Genomic DNA, 18,318 nt, shown 5'->3' with positions numbered 1-18,318 from the left:
GCACCAAATGCCCCACCCCTTGACATGGAAATAGAATTTCTTTTTTTTCTTTTTCTTTTTTTTTGTGCATTCGTATCCCTCCTTTTCAAGATAATTTTTTCAAATATTTTTCTGTAAGAAATCAAAATACATTTTATGCTTTGAGTTCTGTAGTGCGAAACAAGCTTGATTTGGTTCCTGCACAGTACAGCTTAAACAAAATCCGTCTGTGTCCATGGTGAAATCGGATCACAACTCACCTCTACTGCATTTACATAGTTGTAGCCTCTCCAGTATGAGAAGTTTATTGTTTGCATTCATAATTTTGTAGAGTGGGAAGTTGGGAGATTGGACATTGAATCACTGGAGGCAAACTATCAGTTTAACAACAAAGAGTGTGGTATTCTGGGATTCCCCTTCCACTTGAACTTCTCTGGTTGTTAAGTTATTTGATAGAGACTTTCACATGGTGTAAGCAGGATGTGGGTGTAGGGCTTATCCTAACAAAAGATCAGATTGTTTCGAACAATGTCAGATTCAGGCAGAGCACATGCCATGATGATGAGGTCATCTGTAGAGGTCTTGCGTTTTCCTCGCCTGTCTCTTGGTGTATTTTGTTGGTGGGTGTGTATGCCATTGTGAGGCTAGCGTAACAAGGGTCAAAATGCTACAGGTTGATGATGCATGCAATGATTTTTTTTTTTTTTTGAATCTGAGGTATATATTACTGTAAGATTTCATGCATGATTTTGGGAGACATAATTCTTCAACTATGCAAAATTTTGTGATGTTCGCAGAAGGGATATAAAACCTCTAACCAATTACTGACCAATGAAATTGTGGCATACCTCATTTCATATGTTAGGGATTTCAAGATAAGAATGGAACAGGTTTAGTTCATTCCTTCATTTCAAGGATCAATTATAACATTAGCAAGGTTAAGGCCTTTCCTGATTCTGCAACCGAAATTAAACCTTTAGTTAAGCAGTATGTGACCGAGAAAATTGAAGGAGTTTTACTCTACTTTATGAAATCAAAGCAATACCAGGTAATAAATAACACAAGCTAGTTAAAAGATACAGTATGAAACTACAGAAATGTGGTTTGTGGGGTTTTGACTGGTGTATACAAAAATAATTCTTCATGCCATATCAAGTGCTCCTATGATGTAATGGAAAAATTATTTTGTGTGCAATTGTATGTTTTACACTGTATGTACATCAATAGTTCTACTACTTTAAAGACATCACTAATTGACAAAGAATTCACACTCAGGGAGAATTGCTCCTAAAATAAATGAAAAATTTCAAATTTCAGAACTCTAGTCTCAAAGAGATCATCTGCTTTTCCTCAACTTTTCCACCAAGAGTTTCACTTTCAAACACTTGTCTGCATTCCCTGAATCTGTATGTGTGTGTTTGGAGAAACTTTCCCTTCTTCAAGGATATACATTTGAAAAAGTATAACTTGGAGTCACATTGGTATTACCAACAATGAGCATTTTGAGACACTTTTTTTCCAGGTAAGATACTGAGATGAGAGTGGGAATTTGCAGGCTGAAAAAAAGTAGGGAAATCCTTACCTATTCAAAGAAAAAAAAAAGATTAAAAAACTAGGAAAAACCCATTTGTGAAAAAGTAGGATATTGAGATTACGATTGACATTAAAATAACTGAACAGGTGTAACTTGTTAAGAAGGAATAAAATAAAAATGTAAATTATTTCACAATACAAAAACAGATCCTTAAGGTGTCTATAAAAAAAAAAGAATCTAGAAAAAACACATTTGTGAAAAAAGTGGGATGTTGAGATTGAGATTAAAGTAATTGAATTGGTGTAATTGGTAAGAACAAATACAATAAAATTGTTAATTATTTCGTGTTACTTAAGCAAGTCCTTTATGGTATTTTTTTTTTCTCTCTCTCTTTGTCATAATTGGTTTGAGTATTCACAATTATTTTCACAGCCCGCAGCTGAACATTGCATGTATTTTTTATTCTGTTTCGAACAAAGTCATTTGTACAGTTACCACCCAAATTTTGAAATTCAAACTCACAATAAAAAAAAAAAAAAAAAAAAAAAAAAAAAAAAAAACTTATGAAGATAATGCAGGAAAAATAATGCTTGCTCCCATAAGGAAATAACAGGTTGAGGGAGAGAGAATGCCAATTTTACAAAGAACAGCACAGTTTTTCAATGAATTCACTATAAAGTCATGAAATGGCATCCTTCAAGTGCTGTATACGTTCAAAGTTCAAAACACTGTCTGCAACAAAAAAAAAGTTTATATTGTATTTGGCAGTTTTCAAGAAGAAAATGGATAAAAGAACTAAGATGGATGAAACAGAAAGGTCCAAAGTAGATGAAGGAAACTCTATCAAGACAATAGTACCCCCTCAAGAAAAAAAAAATAAGAGAATAAGAGAATAAAGTTATACAGTCATAAAATTGACATTATAAAGGGAAGCTTAACATAACCAAAGGTATCAATTGAAAAAAAAAAAAAAACACAAAAGAAATCTAATTGAAACATGGTTCTAGAATTTGATATTGTGATTGAAAACATTGCACATCCTGCAGTAGAAGTGCCTGTAAGGAAGCCTAGCTCTGCCATCTTAAATCAACACTTGCAAACATATGATCGTATCAGTTCTTAATGGAAGGGAAAACGTGATGCTTGTCTCAGAAGCAGGCATGACTCATTGCTACATATTAATATTCTTGTCTCATTTTTTTTTCTTCTTTTTTTTTTTTTTTTTTTTGCCTGATAATATTTTTCCCCACAAAATCTCAGGACAGTAGGAGTTGCATATTTACTTTTGTTGTCATTTGCTTTTTTTTTTTGCTTTTTTTTTTTTTTGCTGATCAATATCAAGTTCCTGATATATCAGATTAAGTGAGAAATGTGATGAAATGAGGGCTTTAGGACATGGTGCTACTTTGGTAATGAAGTAAATTCTTGCTTGAAAAAGTGTAAAAAACAACAAAACAAGAACAAGATTTAAACACAGATTCATTTTTCCTTCCGTCACATTATGGCCCGAAGCAGAGTTCATGAACGAAATCTCATGTAGTTGGGAACGAGACTACTGTAGTTGTAGGTACAGAAATATTTGCAGATTTTACACTATTTTTGACTGGCAATGTGAATCCTAAAGCCAACAAAAATATTTCAGTGATCTTTCTAATTCTATGCACACTTAGAACAGGTTATTAAAGCATTCTCTTCATAAGTTGATGAATACTACTACAGTAGTAGTACCTGTGTGTGTATGGGTAACGGTATTAATTTCAGCGTGTGTATGACAATAGTTTTCTGTGCTGGCTGTACGTTCAAATGGACTGTTTTTTGCGTATAATGTGATAAAACATGTGTCCTTGTGTTGTACTTGATCTTCTTTAATAAGAGGCATGATACGTTGTACGCACACTTCAGTGTGCATGTCCCGCAGTTAAGTAGTACATTGATTTCCATGCGTGGAAATGTGGAATCAATATTTGCTGTTGTGTTTTTGTGAATTGGATGAAAATATGCCAGTAAGCAAATTGTGCAGTTCGAATTTGTTGAGCTGCAAATTTAATCATGAAAAAATAAATATGATTTACAGTATTTACTTTGTTAGATAGTTGTTTTGTGTCTACCAATTTCATTTTGCTTCTTTATTCCCCCAAACGTCCCAGATGCTTGCCAGGAGGTTACAGATGCAGGAAAAGCAGCGGATGGAGGCAGAGCGGCGGCGGAGGATGGAGGAGCGTCAGATGGAACAGGACGAGCGGCTAGCGAGGCGGTTGTCACAGCAACAGAACGGTCACCGGCACCACCCACACTCGGGCAAGCACAAGACGAAGACAGGTAGATTATAATCCAACAAAAAATGTATAAATACACATATATAAAACATATGTCCCCCCAAAAATGACAGTGGGTCTTTCCACAATGATAACTTTAAAAATAGTGAATCAATCCAAATGCAATTTCAGGGTATGAAGCTATAACTTATTACCCACATCTTGCAGAAAATCCCATGCGATTTGCTTTTGTGGTAAGAGAGAAATGAGGATCTGTGTAGAGCATGTCAGGAATCCCTTCCCTCCAAGTTCTGTCCATTGTGTTCACACATAAATATGCAGTTCCAAGAGCATGCAAGTGCTAAACCTGGAAAAAACAGACCCATGACATGCTTTACAATGATCCACTTTTCTCTATGACTGCTTATCCAAATTAAATGGGGTTTTCTGAAAAATTTACATAAAAGATGTTATATTTTCAGACCCTGAAATAGCATTCAGAGAGTGTAATCATATTGAAAGTTATCAATGTGGAAATTTGTAATTTTTTGGGGAGACATATTGTATACATACTGTACATTGTAAAAGTGATAGTTGATAGTCAAAGCAAGAAAAAGGTACAGTTTCAAGACTGCTAGATTGTGATTTGATTCAAACATCACTGACATCATCCGCACTTTGGCAGGACAAAACAAACACAGGTAGACTCCTACTAGCTGAAAGTTATGGTCGTAAGATAAAATGGTGAAATTGAATGCAAAACTTTTTGAGTAGGTACAGCAGTTCAAGAATATTTTTTTTTCGTGGTAAATTTCTAAAGTATCATACATTCACAAGTCCACTTGTAAGATTGGTTATTTATATGATAATGGTTTAAAATTAAATTTAAATTGTAGAATGTACTAAAATATGGGTTATTCAGATCTTGAATTCCAAACACTTCCCCACTATGCCAGGGGACATCCTCCTCCCACATCCTCTCCCTGCTCGGTGACTTTGTTGCCTTTGCAAAGTAGCTCTTCTCTTTTTCTTTTCTTTTTTTAATTTCTCTGTCTCATGCCTGTAAATGTTGCAGAGTGTTCCTTTTCGAGGTGAAAAATATAAATATTCGTTTGTTTATCTATGTACTTATCTATTTGATTGCCTCTTTTGGCTGGGGAGCTCCTTCAATAGACAGTGCTGTTAAACTTTGTGACAATGTAGTGTAATCATAACAAAAGATGCTTTATGTAAACGAGAGTGCAGTTAACACAAGACAATGGAAATTAAACATCATGGCCTAAAGGAAAAGTGAGAAGTTTTGTATACATGTATTCATGCCAGTTATTTGCCTGGTCATTATCTCACCCTCCTACCAAAGACTACGTGGAAGACGCCATGGGGGAAATGAGAATAGCAGACTCAAGGCCGAGCCGAGGAAGTCACGACCGATCGAGCTCGTCGCCGGCGGTCGCGGCCGCCGGGGGAATCGAACAGCCGATGACCGTCGCCATGGACAACAAGGACAGCGACGAGGAGTCGGACGCACTTGCCAAGCTGAATTACGATGAGGTACGAAACTCGCTGGAGTCCGTCATAGGTGGAAATGTCGTGGTCGAGCGGTCAAGTGCCGGTATTCTTTTGATCGTAGGGTGTTTGGTTCAAGACTCGGCCATGTCAACTGTAGCCGGCTTTGATACAGTGGAGGTGTTGTGGTCTCGTGTGCAGCACCATTAGGTTGATCAGTGGGCTCTGGGTTTTTGCCACTTGTACTGCAGTAAGTACTAATAAAGGGGGTGGAAAATCACTAACTTTTTGTTTTATTCTGACAAGGAATACAGTAGTTCTTATTTTCCACTCCATCAGTGGTCCTCAATGGTGGATTCAACCACCTGCAAAATTGTCTCCCAAATTTCAATCCAAAAAAAATGTTACAGATGTACACAAAATATAATGATGTGTACAAGGGGTGCCATATATGCTTTTCCCAGTGGATTAATATCCATGTAAGAGCCTCAAGTAAACGTGAATGTACAACATAGTATTGATATTTGAATGAAGCAGTGGATAGTAAAGACAATTGTCCTTGATTAATGAAGAGGTTAATAAGCCAGAGTGTCTTTGTTGGACTTGGCAAATCTTACGTAGTCGACAAATTGTCACCACAGAAACAAATATGAATGGGGATACAAGAAGTTCCTTGAAATTCCATGTCAATTCTGAATGTGATAGGGTTGAAGACGCAGTAGACTTGCCAGTGAAATGGGTTCATGTGCTGAAACTTATATGCAAGAAACATTTTTTTTTTTCCATTAACGAATGAAAGGTAGAGGAAAATGCATTGATTTCTCATTAAACTCAATCTTCATTTAACCCTTTTAGATATGACTTGTTGATCAATGAGTTTCCCAAGGGTTTGAAGCTACAAATTAGCATTGTTTTGTTGTTATCTCGTTATTTTCCCCAGAATATCGCGAGACGTATGCAGAAGGAGGAGGAAGAAAGATCGAGGCTATCAGAGCAGCACCATAAACAGCTTCTACATGATGAGGTAAGGCATCAATACTTTGAGACAGAGAAAAACAGCAGCTCAGAGGAAACTGTAAAAGTGCAGACTCTTGTGCAATGAACTTTGCTCACCAGCCAAATTTCATTAAACCTCACTTGATAATATCCCAGATGAGTGTATTTCTGTACATATTTCAATACCTTCCAGAAAATATTCACGAATTCTCATTTTCACGCTAGTTCAGTTGAGGGCGTATTACATTGCAGGTAGATAGATTAAAGAGAGAAAGAAAGAGAGAGATGAAGAGAGAATGGGAAAGAAGAGATGTATGGTGGATATAAAGACGGCATAATACGTCATTGCAAATATTGCAGCAAAGTTTCTCTGTGTTAGAGGAGTACTGAAAAAGCCATTGTCTTAGTGATTAATGCGCTGTGCGTGCCACCAGTCCAACATAGGATCTGGAAATTCATATTCTTTTGTTCGTTCTTCATTAACTTCTGCCACGGTGTTTCCTTTCGGCTTTGATAAATAGCAGCGTGAGAAAGAAAGTACAAAGATTTTCACAGTTTTGAAACCATTCGATTTAACTTTCATGAAAGGGAATATTCTCAAGAGATTGTAGAGGGGCTGCTTCTAATGTTCGAGTCGTTGAGTTCCAGTTTCAATTTCTCACAGCTCTTTCCTTGGCCATGGAGAGCTGTTGACAGTGGTGTGTGAAGCTGATAAAAATCAAATGAGGAAATAGTGTGTGTGTCAATAAAATTTGCACCCAATTTTCCAGATGAAATGAGCATCAATTCTATTTTGATGATATGTTGGAATACTAACTGGCACAGCCCTTCCTGTGGCTCCAAGGGGTCAAAGTATGGAATATTCTCTGGAACATTAAAGGGATAGTGTAGTATCAGTTGAGACGAGAATTGAGCTGCTAACTTTTTGCGCGATATTAAGAAACCAGGTTTGTATAAAATGTTACAGAGCATGCCATTCTAAGAGGAATATAAAGTTAATTTGATGAAAGTTCGTGTTGAAAATGGTTTAGATATCCAAAAATGAAGTAAAACAAAGCGATCCTAATAAAAAGTGGGTCCCACCTTTTATTAGGATCCCTTTGTTTTGGATATCTCGGCCATTTTAAAACCAATTTTCATCAAATAAACTTTGAATCCCCCTTCAAATGACATACTCCTTCATGTTTCATAAGAGGTTTCTCATCATCTCAGGAAAAAAAAGAAGAAATGTTGGAAACTGTGAAGCCCCAACACAACCAGAACTATACCATCCCTTTAACTTCCAGTAAAGTTACATGTCTTGTAATTGTAACAAAAGATCATAAATTTATGATACACTATGAAAAAAACTGAGTTTGAAGAGAAGAAGAAGAAGAAATAATATCTGCTGTTGTCTCTCCAGACAGCAAGCAGAAAGGTATCAATAGAAAAGTAGAGAAAATTTCCTTCTACACCAATAATTTGTTTCTAAAAGAACGTAATGAAGCATTCCAATGATTTACATTTTTTTTTTTGTGGATGTCCCATCAGACGCTGTAAGAGGTGATGTCATCGTCTAAATCCCATCACTACTGAAACCTGAATAAGTTACCAAAATGCTGATATTTCTGCATTGTTCAGATAGAAACCGTGTTGAATCAGTGCACTTTCTCCCGGAAAGGAGCAGTTTGAAAGATAATCTCTTGAATCTCTGTAAAAGTTAATGATGCTCTATGTCCTCTGAAGAAGAGTTCCATAATTTTGGGGAATTTTACATGAAGTAAAGTCGGCCAAAAGTTACACGTATATGTGCACCATATTCTTCGTCGACACACTGCAGATGAAACAACCCTTATGTGGGGTGCGCATATGAGTGTAAATCCAGCTGAACAGAGCACAGACCTCCTCCTGCTATAGTAAAACGGTGCCAGCAGAATCACATGTCACTCCTGATGGGTAGGTTAGGGTGGTTGGAGCCCAGACAGAGATGCATAATGCTAGAGGATATCTTGTTATGTCCACGTTAGAGGGGAAAAGTTTTTTGCCGTTTGCCAGTTGCCGCAGAGGGAGCTAAACAAATCTTTGAATTAACAATTTTTCTGTCTTGTTGGGCTGATTTTATACACTTACGATAATTTTGAGTGAAATAATTCTCATATATCGATTAGAATACTAAGTCTTTTCCACTACACTTGAGAAAGGAACGTAAAGGTACACAGTTGTTTCATGAGTTTAATAGTACTCCGTGATATCCTTTATGAGGTCAGTTAGCCATTTGTTTGTTCGTTTCTGTCTTTTCTATGTCTTTGCCAACAATTTATTTCTTTTTTCACCCAGAAAATTGCCAGAAAAATGCAGCACGAGGAGGTGATGTTGGCAAAGAAGAAGACACGCAATAAGTACATGAACAGGATCAGCGCGGAGGTGGCAGATCCCGCAGTAAATCTTCTCCTTCTAACCTCACTTCCGTAGAGTAACCTAGGCACTTAACCGTCAATCACAAAACCCACAGAAGTGGAGGATATCAGTTAGTTTTTACATATATTATGTATGTATGTGTGTTTGAATTTGATTTTCCTCTTATAAAGAGGGTTGGTTTTATGTCAAATTCTGAAAGAAAAAAATCTCAGCTTGATACGGATAATACTCATCACCAAAATCAACAGTGGAAAATCAAATGTGTCGAATACTACTTCTCAAGGAATCTAAAGAAAAAAAAAAAAAGGTTTTCAAATTATGATGCTACTGTATATGCTGAATATTTTGTGAGGGTTTTATTTTCGCTAATTTTGCAAGTCGGATGCTATTCGTGAATTTAAAGACTCCCAAATACAATGTATATTGACTCTGATCCCAATATGAATGTGGCATGCACATGTATATTTTTCCATTCAGTACTGTGCTCCACGATCACAAATTTACCGATTTACGAAATCGTCTGGAAGTTCCAATTTATAAAAATTTAGACTTGCTAAATATATGGCGTATACAGTATTCAAGTCCATTGAAATACCTTTCATCGTACACATGTAACAAAAAGGGGATAGATATCACAGTGGCAGCCATTTTGAAGGGATTATCGATTGAACACAAATTTTGAACATTCATTGACATCACTGTGCTCTTAATTATATGAAAGTGCTCCAAGGCCATGCCTTTTTTGCTGCTTTTGAAGGCCTATGTGTGAGCTGCAAGGAAATGCAAAAGATGCATGTCTAAGTTCAAAGGTCATTGAACTTTGCAAGGTGACTGCACTCTCAATGATCTCCCACCTCTCAGAAGTAGCCGGATCTAATGCAGATTTCAGTCGTGGTAGAATTTTAGACCGACATTCGGTTTTAAGAGTGTCACCCCTCCTGGTTTAAGCTAGTCAGTGATCAGTATTTACTTGTCAAGACCACAAGTGTGTTGATAAAAACTATGGCTACAAGTAAGCTTCCCCAGTATTTGTGCCACAGTGGTGACTTTTGACTCGTGAGGTACAAAGATGAGTTGCACGGCACAACTTCAAGGCTTCCTAAGTTTCTGCTGAACTGGGTAAACTTGTTACCTACTCTTCACATCTGATCCATCTGTAAGACTATCCACAGTTGCATTTTATAATGACCTATGTGTAAATGGTATCCGCTTTTTCCTCTCTCTCTCTCTCTCGCTCTCTGCAGCCGATGGTCCACGTCAGCAAAGAGAAGAAGGTCCCAGTCCTAGCGGATGCCAAGGAAGGCAACGGTGTGACGCTCACAGACATCAGTGGCAGACCCGTGAGTTATAGGGCTGTCGTAGATTTGATGTTTTTTTGTTAGTCTTCAAGCACATTCAAAATGAAATTCAACAGTTAAAAAAAAATGAAGAAATATAATAGAGAAATGGATAGATAAAAATATGTAAATAGATATCCACATAACTATTATATTTATATATACACTTTCAAATATCATATTTTCTATATGCATTTTTTTTTTATTCCCCCCCCCCCCCCAAGTAAAAGGCAGGCAAGATTTAAAATGCAGGGGAAATTTGGTACCGGTATAACAAGATCTGCTTGTTATTAGATACCGCCTGTTACATAGACAGTGATTTCCACCCTGTGAAATATTCCACATTTAGAATATTCATGACACAGGGAGAAAAACACAGAACGCAACAAGGAAAAAACATCAGTGGTTAGCAGGGCAATCGTACATTGTACATTATTACTGCAGTAGTAACAGATGTACATTTAGGTCCACATACACGTGTATATATATATTTGTGTTTCTTTTACTGGTATATGAACTGTCATCACAAGATATCCAGCAAGGTGAAAAACTTCTTGTTCTTAGCGTTCTTATCATGTCAGGTTTCCTGCACTGTCGGCAAAATGGCACTGACATTGCTTTCCGTTCAGAGGCTTGTCAAATTGAGTTTTCCCACCATCTTTGCTGATCTGCAGAGTGTCCAATTTTGTGCAGGTTGTTGAACATGTGAAGCACATGGCACTCCCAAAGCAAAGATGTGCGTAAATGTCGCTAGAAATACTTAGATTTCAGAATGATTGGTGAGCTCAAAAACTCTTCCAGTGGTTCTCCCAAATGCAGTTGTGCTTGGACTTTGGAACAAGGCACACCTCTTATACTACTGTTGGTGCATGCACAGAAATTTCTCGAGCTACATTCACATGAGGAACTCAATTTAAGTTTGAGTATCAGTCTGTGTGTCTGTCATTTTTGTTTGTCTCTCTGTCTGTCTCTGCGTCCGTGCACAGGGAGGGGGGCAAGACTCGCTGCAGCGGAGTGAAAGGTCAGGCGAGAGTCAGGGCAAGTCAAGCGGCAACATCCTGACGGCGATCGACCCAACCTACCAGCACCAGCCGGGCAGCGGCGGCAACGTGGTACTGACCAAGAAGACACCCATTGGAGACTTTGCACCACCGCAAGGTAGGTACCATGCCTCAAAGTGCAGTTTTTGGTTTATTATTTTTTTTTGTACCTCTGCCAAGGGGGCTACGTTATTGCCAAGGATGGTTTGTCTGCCTATTTGTCCGTTTGCAAAATAATGCAAATATTTATGAATGGATTTGGATGGCATGTACGAGAAAAGATGAAAGGAATAGAAAACAATATTTTGGTATTGGTCCAGATAACTGTCTGCATTCAGGACTTTTTTAATGAGTTCTTAAAGACTTCTCTATCATTGGCATATAAACCCAACAAATTAGGAAATTCAAGCTGTGCACATTTGAGGTGCACATACATTGTATGTGAACTTAGCGCATGCTCTAGGCGCAGCAAGAAGCTAAAGTAGAGACACTAGAAAGGATTCTACATTGCTTGGAAATGGGCTTTTTTCAGCACATGTGTGCATGGGTGGAAATGAGCTGCTTGATGAAGGTCTGCACTCTCAGAGTACTTTTCAAAATGTTTACTTTTTACCTCCGCCAAGGGAGGAGGTTATGTTTTCGTTACCGTTGGTTTGTGTGTTTGTTAGTTAGTTTGTCCGTGTGCAAAATAACTCAAAATAACTCAAAAAGTAGTTAACTGATTTGGATGAAACTTGCAGGAAAGGTTATGAATGATACAAGTAACAAATGATTAAATTTTGGTAGTGATCCGACAATTTTGGGGGAATTTATGAAGGATTTTTGATATTTTGGCAGGTAGAGTTAATGAACTTGGGAGTTCAGGCTGCGCATATTTGAGGTTTTGCGCGCACTAAAGTGCGTGCTCTAGTTTCTGCTGGGGCGAGGCGCGCCATGCAGCTGAGGGTTTATGACGTAACAAAGGCTTCTATATTGGGAAATCGGGCGACTTTCAGCACACAATGCTATAAATACGTATGGGTGGAAATCACTGATATATCTATGGAAGAACAAGATCAGTGGTGGAAATGAGCTGCGTGCCTGGCGGAGGTCTGCGCTCTCAGAGTGCTTTTCTAGTTTATTTTTGTTTTTCCTTTGGGTCAGGGGCAAGATGTGCTGGGTCATTTACAGTAGTTCAATTCACTTCAACAAAAAGGTGAAACTAGGTAGTTTATTATCATGATGTAAGAAATTGCTTATTTTTGCATTTACAGTAACTTTCTGTACTTTGGATACAAATGTAGGTATAATTTCTATCCATATGGAAACTTTGTCCTGGGGTTTATTTTACATCGTGGACCTGTGTCAGTAAATATTCCTTTGTAATTTAGTAGACAAAAGTATTTCTGCACATATGCTTTAAGACCAGAAATATTCATGGCATGAAATTTTTGCAAATTGGAGCCAATGTCCTTTTTTTAGCAACATGAAATTTTCGCAAATTGCCGCTGGTGTTCAATGCGTATAGTGTAGACAAGAACTTTCGTGTGCATTGTAATCTTGTGAATCTTGACTCTCGTTTTTCTTGTAAAAGCAGAGTGGTTCATGGAACTACAATTGTACATGTATATTTCTCTCATCCACAGACTCGCATCCCCCGCCCGCCAACGGAACCAGCGAGGAGAATTTCGGTCCCATCCAGGGCACGAAGCGTTCCAGTACCAAAGAGAAGAAGAGGGGGTCCATTTTCTCCAAGCTGAAGAAGAAGTGAGACGGGAGAGGGGCGAGGTGTCACCCCTGTCCCCTCTCGGGGGAGCGGAACACGCCCATTTTGAGAAAATGACAGCCAAGTTTCTGCTTTCAAAGAGTCACGGCCCGCACAGCTATCGCTGATAGATTGATCCACGTTTGAGGAGGTCGCGTGGTTTCATTCTAATGGTTGTGTGGATATATTTACTTGTATGCTGGTGTATATATGTACAAAGATAGAGATTTCTGTTAAACTAAAGTAAATAATATACCTGTTTATGAACTCCTCGTTGCTTCCCCGAGTCAGTTGTTCGAAATGTTCTTTCAGTTCTTGTGTTATTCAGGTAAGGGAAATTGGCAGATATCAATATTGAAATCTAATTTTGATTTGTCGTAGAATGATATTTGCCTTTACGTGAAATAGCAATCTTTAACTTCTGAGATTATGCCAGTCCAATTGGGCATGTTTTTATGCCTCCGCCACGAAGTGGTGCCGGAGGCATTATGTTTTCGGGTTGTCCGTCCGTCCGTCCGTCCGTCCGTCCGTCCTTCCGTCCGTCCGTCCGTCCGTCCTTCCGTCCGTCCGTAATGAATTTTGTGGACAAGGTAACTATCGAAACTTGTTGAGGTATCCTAATGAAACTTGGCATGTACAAGTGTATGTGTATTAGGGGGTGAAGTTGTGCCTATCAACTTTTGGGTGCACATGCTCAAGGTCAAAGGTCAAAAGGTCAAGGTCAAATACATAAAATTTCACTATTTCCACCATATCTATTGAATGCCTGAAGATATTTTCTTGAAACTTAGTGTATACATGTATTAACCAATTAAGATTCTCTGGTGAAAGTTTGGGTCATGAGGTCAAAGGTCAAAGGTCAAAAGGTCAGGGTCAAATACATAAAATTTCACTATTTCCACCATATCTATTGAATGCCTGAAGAGATTTTCTTGAAACTTAGTGTATACATGTATTACCCAATTACAATTCTCTGGTGAAAGTTTGGATCATGAGGTCAAAGGTCAAAGGTCAAAAGGTCAAGTAAAAAACTTTTTTTCTGTGTACCTTGGAAAATTGTTCAAGGTATCTTCATGGAACATAGTATATACATGTACTGACTGGAAGTGAATGTAGGGTTCATGGGGTCAAAGGTCAGGGGTCAAAGGTCAAGTGCAAGACTTCAAAATTTTACTATTACCCTCATATTTATGCAATGCCAGCAGGGTTATTTTTTTACATTTGGTGTATGCGTGTGTAACCTAATAGAAATTCTCTGGAAGGTTTTTTTCTTTTCTTTTTTTGCCTCAAAGGTCAAAAGGTCAAAGATCAAGTGAAAGTGCTGAACTAACTTTTTCCTCCATATCTCGGAAGTGGCTCAAGTTACCTTGAAACTTTGAGTACATATTATGCATGTTCTACCTGAAAGTAATTATCATATGAATTTTACGGTCAAGGCCAGATAAAAATGGTAACAATTTACTATTCAATTCAGAAATTGCACTTTTTCTCCACACCTGTACCTTGAAAATTACTCAATGCCTAAATGTATGAATGGGTCAAAGTCAAGTTAAAGTCCTTAAATCCCTAGATACATGCTCTCCTATTCATCTAATTAAACCTACTATGTAGGTCAAGGAAGGTGAACATTCAACACATTTGTGACAAACTTGTCATTTCAATATTTTGCCAATTTTGTGAAAATATAATCACACAGTGTCCACATGTACTATCTAGACCTATTGGGAAAATCATGCATTATGGCGGAGGCATACCAGTCGCCAAAGCGACATTTCTAGTCATTGTTTTGTTTTGGGTGGGTTTTGTTTTTGTTTTGTTTTTTTCAGTGTGAAAGTGCTGCTGCTTTCTGCTATCAAGGACGTGGTAGTCACTTCACACGCGAATTTTTATCACAGTCACGAGATGAATGGCTGAACTACAACAAAATTATAATTGCAGCCATGTTACAGTTAATAGAATGCATGCATAGCATGGCATCGGAGACGGCTGAATATGTGATCATTGAAATATCTATGTGGATGTGCACTTTGTGGTTTGGACCCAGGCAGAGATTTTGTCTTGTGTTTCTCGGTATTTATTAGTTTTTCATCTGCGTCTTTCGTAACAGTATGAATTTCTCGGCTGTTATAGATATGAAGGGAACGGAAGAAGTGACTTCTTTCTTTGTTTTGTAAAATTAAATAGTAAAATAAATGCCCTGACAGCACATCCTCTGTTGGCATGTCATTATCAATATTGTTCAAAACTTTTCCCCTCAAAGCAAAAACTTGTGAGGCAGTTGGTTTTAGCATTTTGGACAAAGAAACCAGCAAAGTTGTTCACTCCAAAAACCCACGCCACACTAATTTTTTTTTTTTCTTTGAATGTAGCTTGATACTCTGGCTCCAGTTTGCATTGTGTTGGCCTGAAATTAAGTTCATATTTTTGTTGTTTTTCTGTGTATGTACGAGGGGAATTCAGGATCTGAAACCGTTTCAAGGCCAGTTGTGCACATGTTGACAACGTTTGATTTTATATTAATACTTGAAGTGTTTTTATGTTCTACTTGTCACTACCAATGTAGTGATACAGAGAGAATGCCTTGTCATTCAATATCTCAATAATACTCATTGTTTACCTTAAAATAATGTTGTAATCAATTATTTTGAAGGGGGAATTCAAAAGATGAAGAATTTCACATTGTGGCTGGTCTGTAAAAAAAAAAGAAAAGATCTCCCCGCAATATAAACACAAAAAGCAGACACAAGGAAGCCAAGTATTTATAATCAACTATCAAGTTTGGGTTTCCAGTCACGGTATTAAAGAACAATTCAATTCTTTGCATCTGCAATGACACGGAGGGTGATGAGATTCTTGTATAATCTGCTGCACATTTTTCCCTACGTCTTCCCAGTCTCTGCTTGGAGAGCTTGCCAAACCTTTTTGCTTATCGCAGATCTTTCTAGCAGCAGAGCCCTGCAGACTGCTGACACTTTTTACCTCCGCTAGGGGAGGAGGTTATGTTTTCTTCGGTGTTTGTTTGTTGTGTCCGTGTGCAAAATAACTCAAAAAGTCGTGAACAGATTCAGATAAAACTTGCAGGAAAGGTTGATGATGGCACAAGGAAGATATGATTAAATTTTGGTATTGATCCGAGAATTTTTTCATAAATTTTTGAAGGGTTTTTAATCTTTTGGCAGATAGGGCCATTGAACTCGGGAGTTCAAGCTGTGCAAATTCGAGATTTGCATACGCGCACTCAAGCCCATGCTCTGCTTGGGCTAGGCACCACACAGCAGCTGGAAGCTGATGACGTAAACTGAAGGCTTCTATATTGGGAAATCGGGCGATTTTCGGCGTGAGTTTATGGATAGAAATGAGCGATCTGGTGGAGGTCTGCGCTCTCCGAGTGCTTTTCTTGTTCAACTTGATTCCACAGCGCTTTACAGAGAGGAAGTGGCGGGAAAGTCAAGGAAATAAATCAGTCTCTGGGTATCTCAAAATGTTGCCAGTGAGGGCGCTGTAGGGATATTTGATGGAAGCTGATTCCAGAGACGAGGTGCATGAGATTAGTAAGCATCATGTCCTGTTCCTGCAGATGTTGTTGATCCGTGGAAAAGGGTATCAGCCTGTCGATGGACGAAGGCCAGGTCGTTCACAGAAATATACAACTAACTGTAAGGCTTCATGGCAGCTACTGCTACCATTCATTAATAGTGCTCAGTCCTCTCTTATTCTCTGGATTTTCCCCTTTTCTGTCCTCACTCGAAGTGCCTTACTACAGTGAAGCCATATTTGTTTCTGTTTTTTATCCATTTTATCCTTTATTCCGCTTGATTTCTTTTTTTGCTCCTGGTACCAGATAGACTACGGCTTCTCTTAATGAATTGGACTTTAGCATAATTGCCATATTTTGCAGCTGGTTTTTGCAGGGTTCCAATGGGAATTTGAAACAGTTTGTCCATTCTTAAATATGCACTGCCAAAACTTGTGGGATGTTTTTGGTTTTGCTTGCTGTTGATTTCTGATAGGAAGAAAATGTAGGATCAGAGAGTGGAATTTAGTTTGAAGGAGTCTTATAAAGTACAGTAAATTGAGGGGTTGAATGAAGCTTGCGGGCATTAAAAAGAAATTCATTCCATAGAATAGCTTAAGGCGATGGTAGGGAGTGTGAACATGCCAGCATTCAATTTCATTTTGTGTGTGAACGTGCCATTTATCTCTAGGGGACCTACAAATGTATTGGATTTATTGAAAACATATTTCAATTAGTTTGTATCGTCTGTTTAGTGCAAGACGTTGTGATTTACACATGTGTGGAATGCTTAGATGTCAAAAAGAAGAAGAAGTAAGAAGCCGCTTGTAATCTTGACATGAAATAAATTGATATTGGCATAATTGATGACTAACCGACAAAGTATGGTAATCCACTTGCAGACAACTAATATAGTAAACTGTCACACGTACACCACAGATAATGCACCATGTATATGCAAAGGAAAACTCTTCCAATTAAGTAAACATGGTCACTGATACTTACTTTAAAAATAAAATTCTTACACATGGAGACTTGTCAACAGACACTTCAAATGTTTTTAGTATGATATTGCAGAATCTCAAATCAGGATTTGTTTTTTTCCTTGTGAGCAGTACCATAGTGGTACCACTTTAAAGAAGAGGAACATCACAACATAAAGGGGAACATCGTGCAGGTCCCCCTTGTATGAAACTATTGTAGATTTACAAGTCATGGTTACTCATGCAATCTAGAGTACCCATCAGTGATTTCTTGGCCTTGATTGGCTATTGAAGAGTGTTGCTATGGTAGTTGCCATTGATCGCAGAGTTACCATTGATTGTAAAGTTGCCACAGTTTTATGCAACGAGGCCGAGGTTACTGGATTCTTATTTTCAAAAAGCTATGCCATGCATGTTGATGTTTTATGCAATGAAGGTTTAAGCCTTTTACACAGGGTAACTGTGAGGCACCAGTTTTGTTCCGTTCATTAAGAGGTGACCACCATAGACCAGGTGTGTTAGAAATGGCATTGAATCTGAGTGTTTGTTTTATGAACAAAAATGATATACAAGTGTAATAAAGCAGTATGTTTAGCTGTGAATAGCACTTCAGATGTGTTGATAGCATTAAAGGTGGGTGTAATATGGTGGGGATAGGATAGGGTAGGGTGTGGATGGGGCTGCAAGACATTGAACTCTCCTATTAGAACAAGTTAGCAATGACTGTTTTACATCACACTCCATGAACCTGTGTTAGACCCTGTATTTGATTGTCTTTCTGTTTCTCAGTCAAATGCCTTACCTGCATTTTGGTCACATTTCATTTTGCCAGCCAATCCAAATTTTAGTCCAGCCATCAGCTGTAATGACAATTTATAGAATTGCTGAATTTGTGTGTAGATTGTCCGGTTTCTGTCATTTGGCACTTCTTGCGCAAACTGTGGCACAAAGTATAGATGATTTTAAAGCGCACAATGAAATAACCAATTTTGATCTCAATAAGGCTGTGGCCGACAGACGAGATCCAGAAAAA

At 38.1% G+C, this 18,318-nt stretch overlaps 1 protein-coding gene across 1 annotated transcript in view; it reads left to right on the top strand.

Moving 5' to 3' along the window:
* Positions 1 to 12,933, top strand: part of LOC140239061 (uncharacterized) — a 46,082-nt gene extending 33,149 nt beyond the window's left edge. Inside the window, exons 5-11 of the mRNA XM_072318957.1 lie at positions 3,661 to 3,832; positions 5,129 to 5,319; positions 6,215 to 6,298; positions 8,587 to 8,688; positions 9,912 to 10,007; positions 10,991 to 11,162; positions 12,670 to 12,933. Coding sequence (XP_072175058.1) covers positions 3,661 to 3,832; positions 5,129 to 5,319; positions 6,215 to 6,298; positions 8,587 to 8,688; positions 9,912 to 10,007; positions 10,991 to 11,162; positions 12,670 to 12,794 — 942 coding nt within the window. The 3' untranslated portion in view covers positions 12,795 to 12,933. The remainder of the gene's footprint in view (positions 1 to 3,660; positions 3,833 to 5,128; positions 5,320 to 6,214; positions 6,299 to 8,586; positions 8,689 to 9,911; positions 10,008 to 10,990; positions 11,163 to 12,669) is intronic.
* Positions 12,934 to 18,318: the final 5,385 nt, after the last annotated feature.

Source organism: Diadema setosum, chromosome 15, assembly GCF_964275005.1.
Source record: "Diadema setosum chromosome 15, eeDiaSeto1, whole genome shotgun sequence".
Classification (NCBI taxonomy): Eukaryota; Metazoa; Echinodermata; class Echinoidea; order Diadematoida; family Diadematidae; genus Diadema; species Diadema setosum.
The sequence above is the reverse complement of the archived record's forward strand: the minus strand, read 5'-3'. Positions and strand labels throughout refer to the sequence as shown.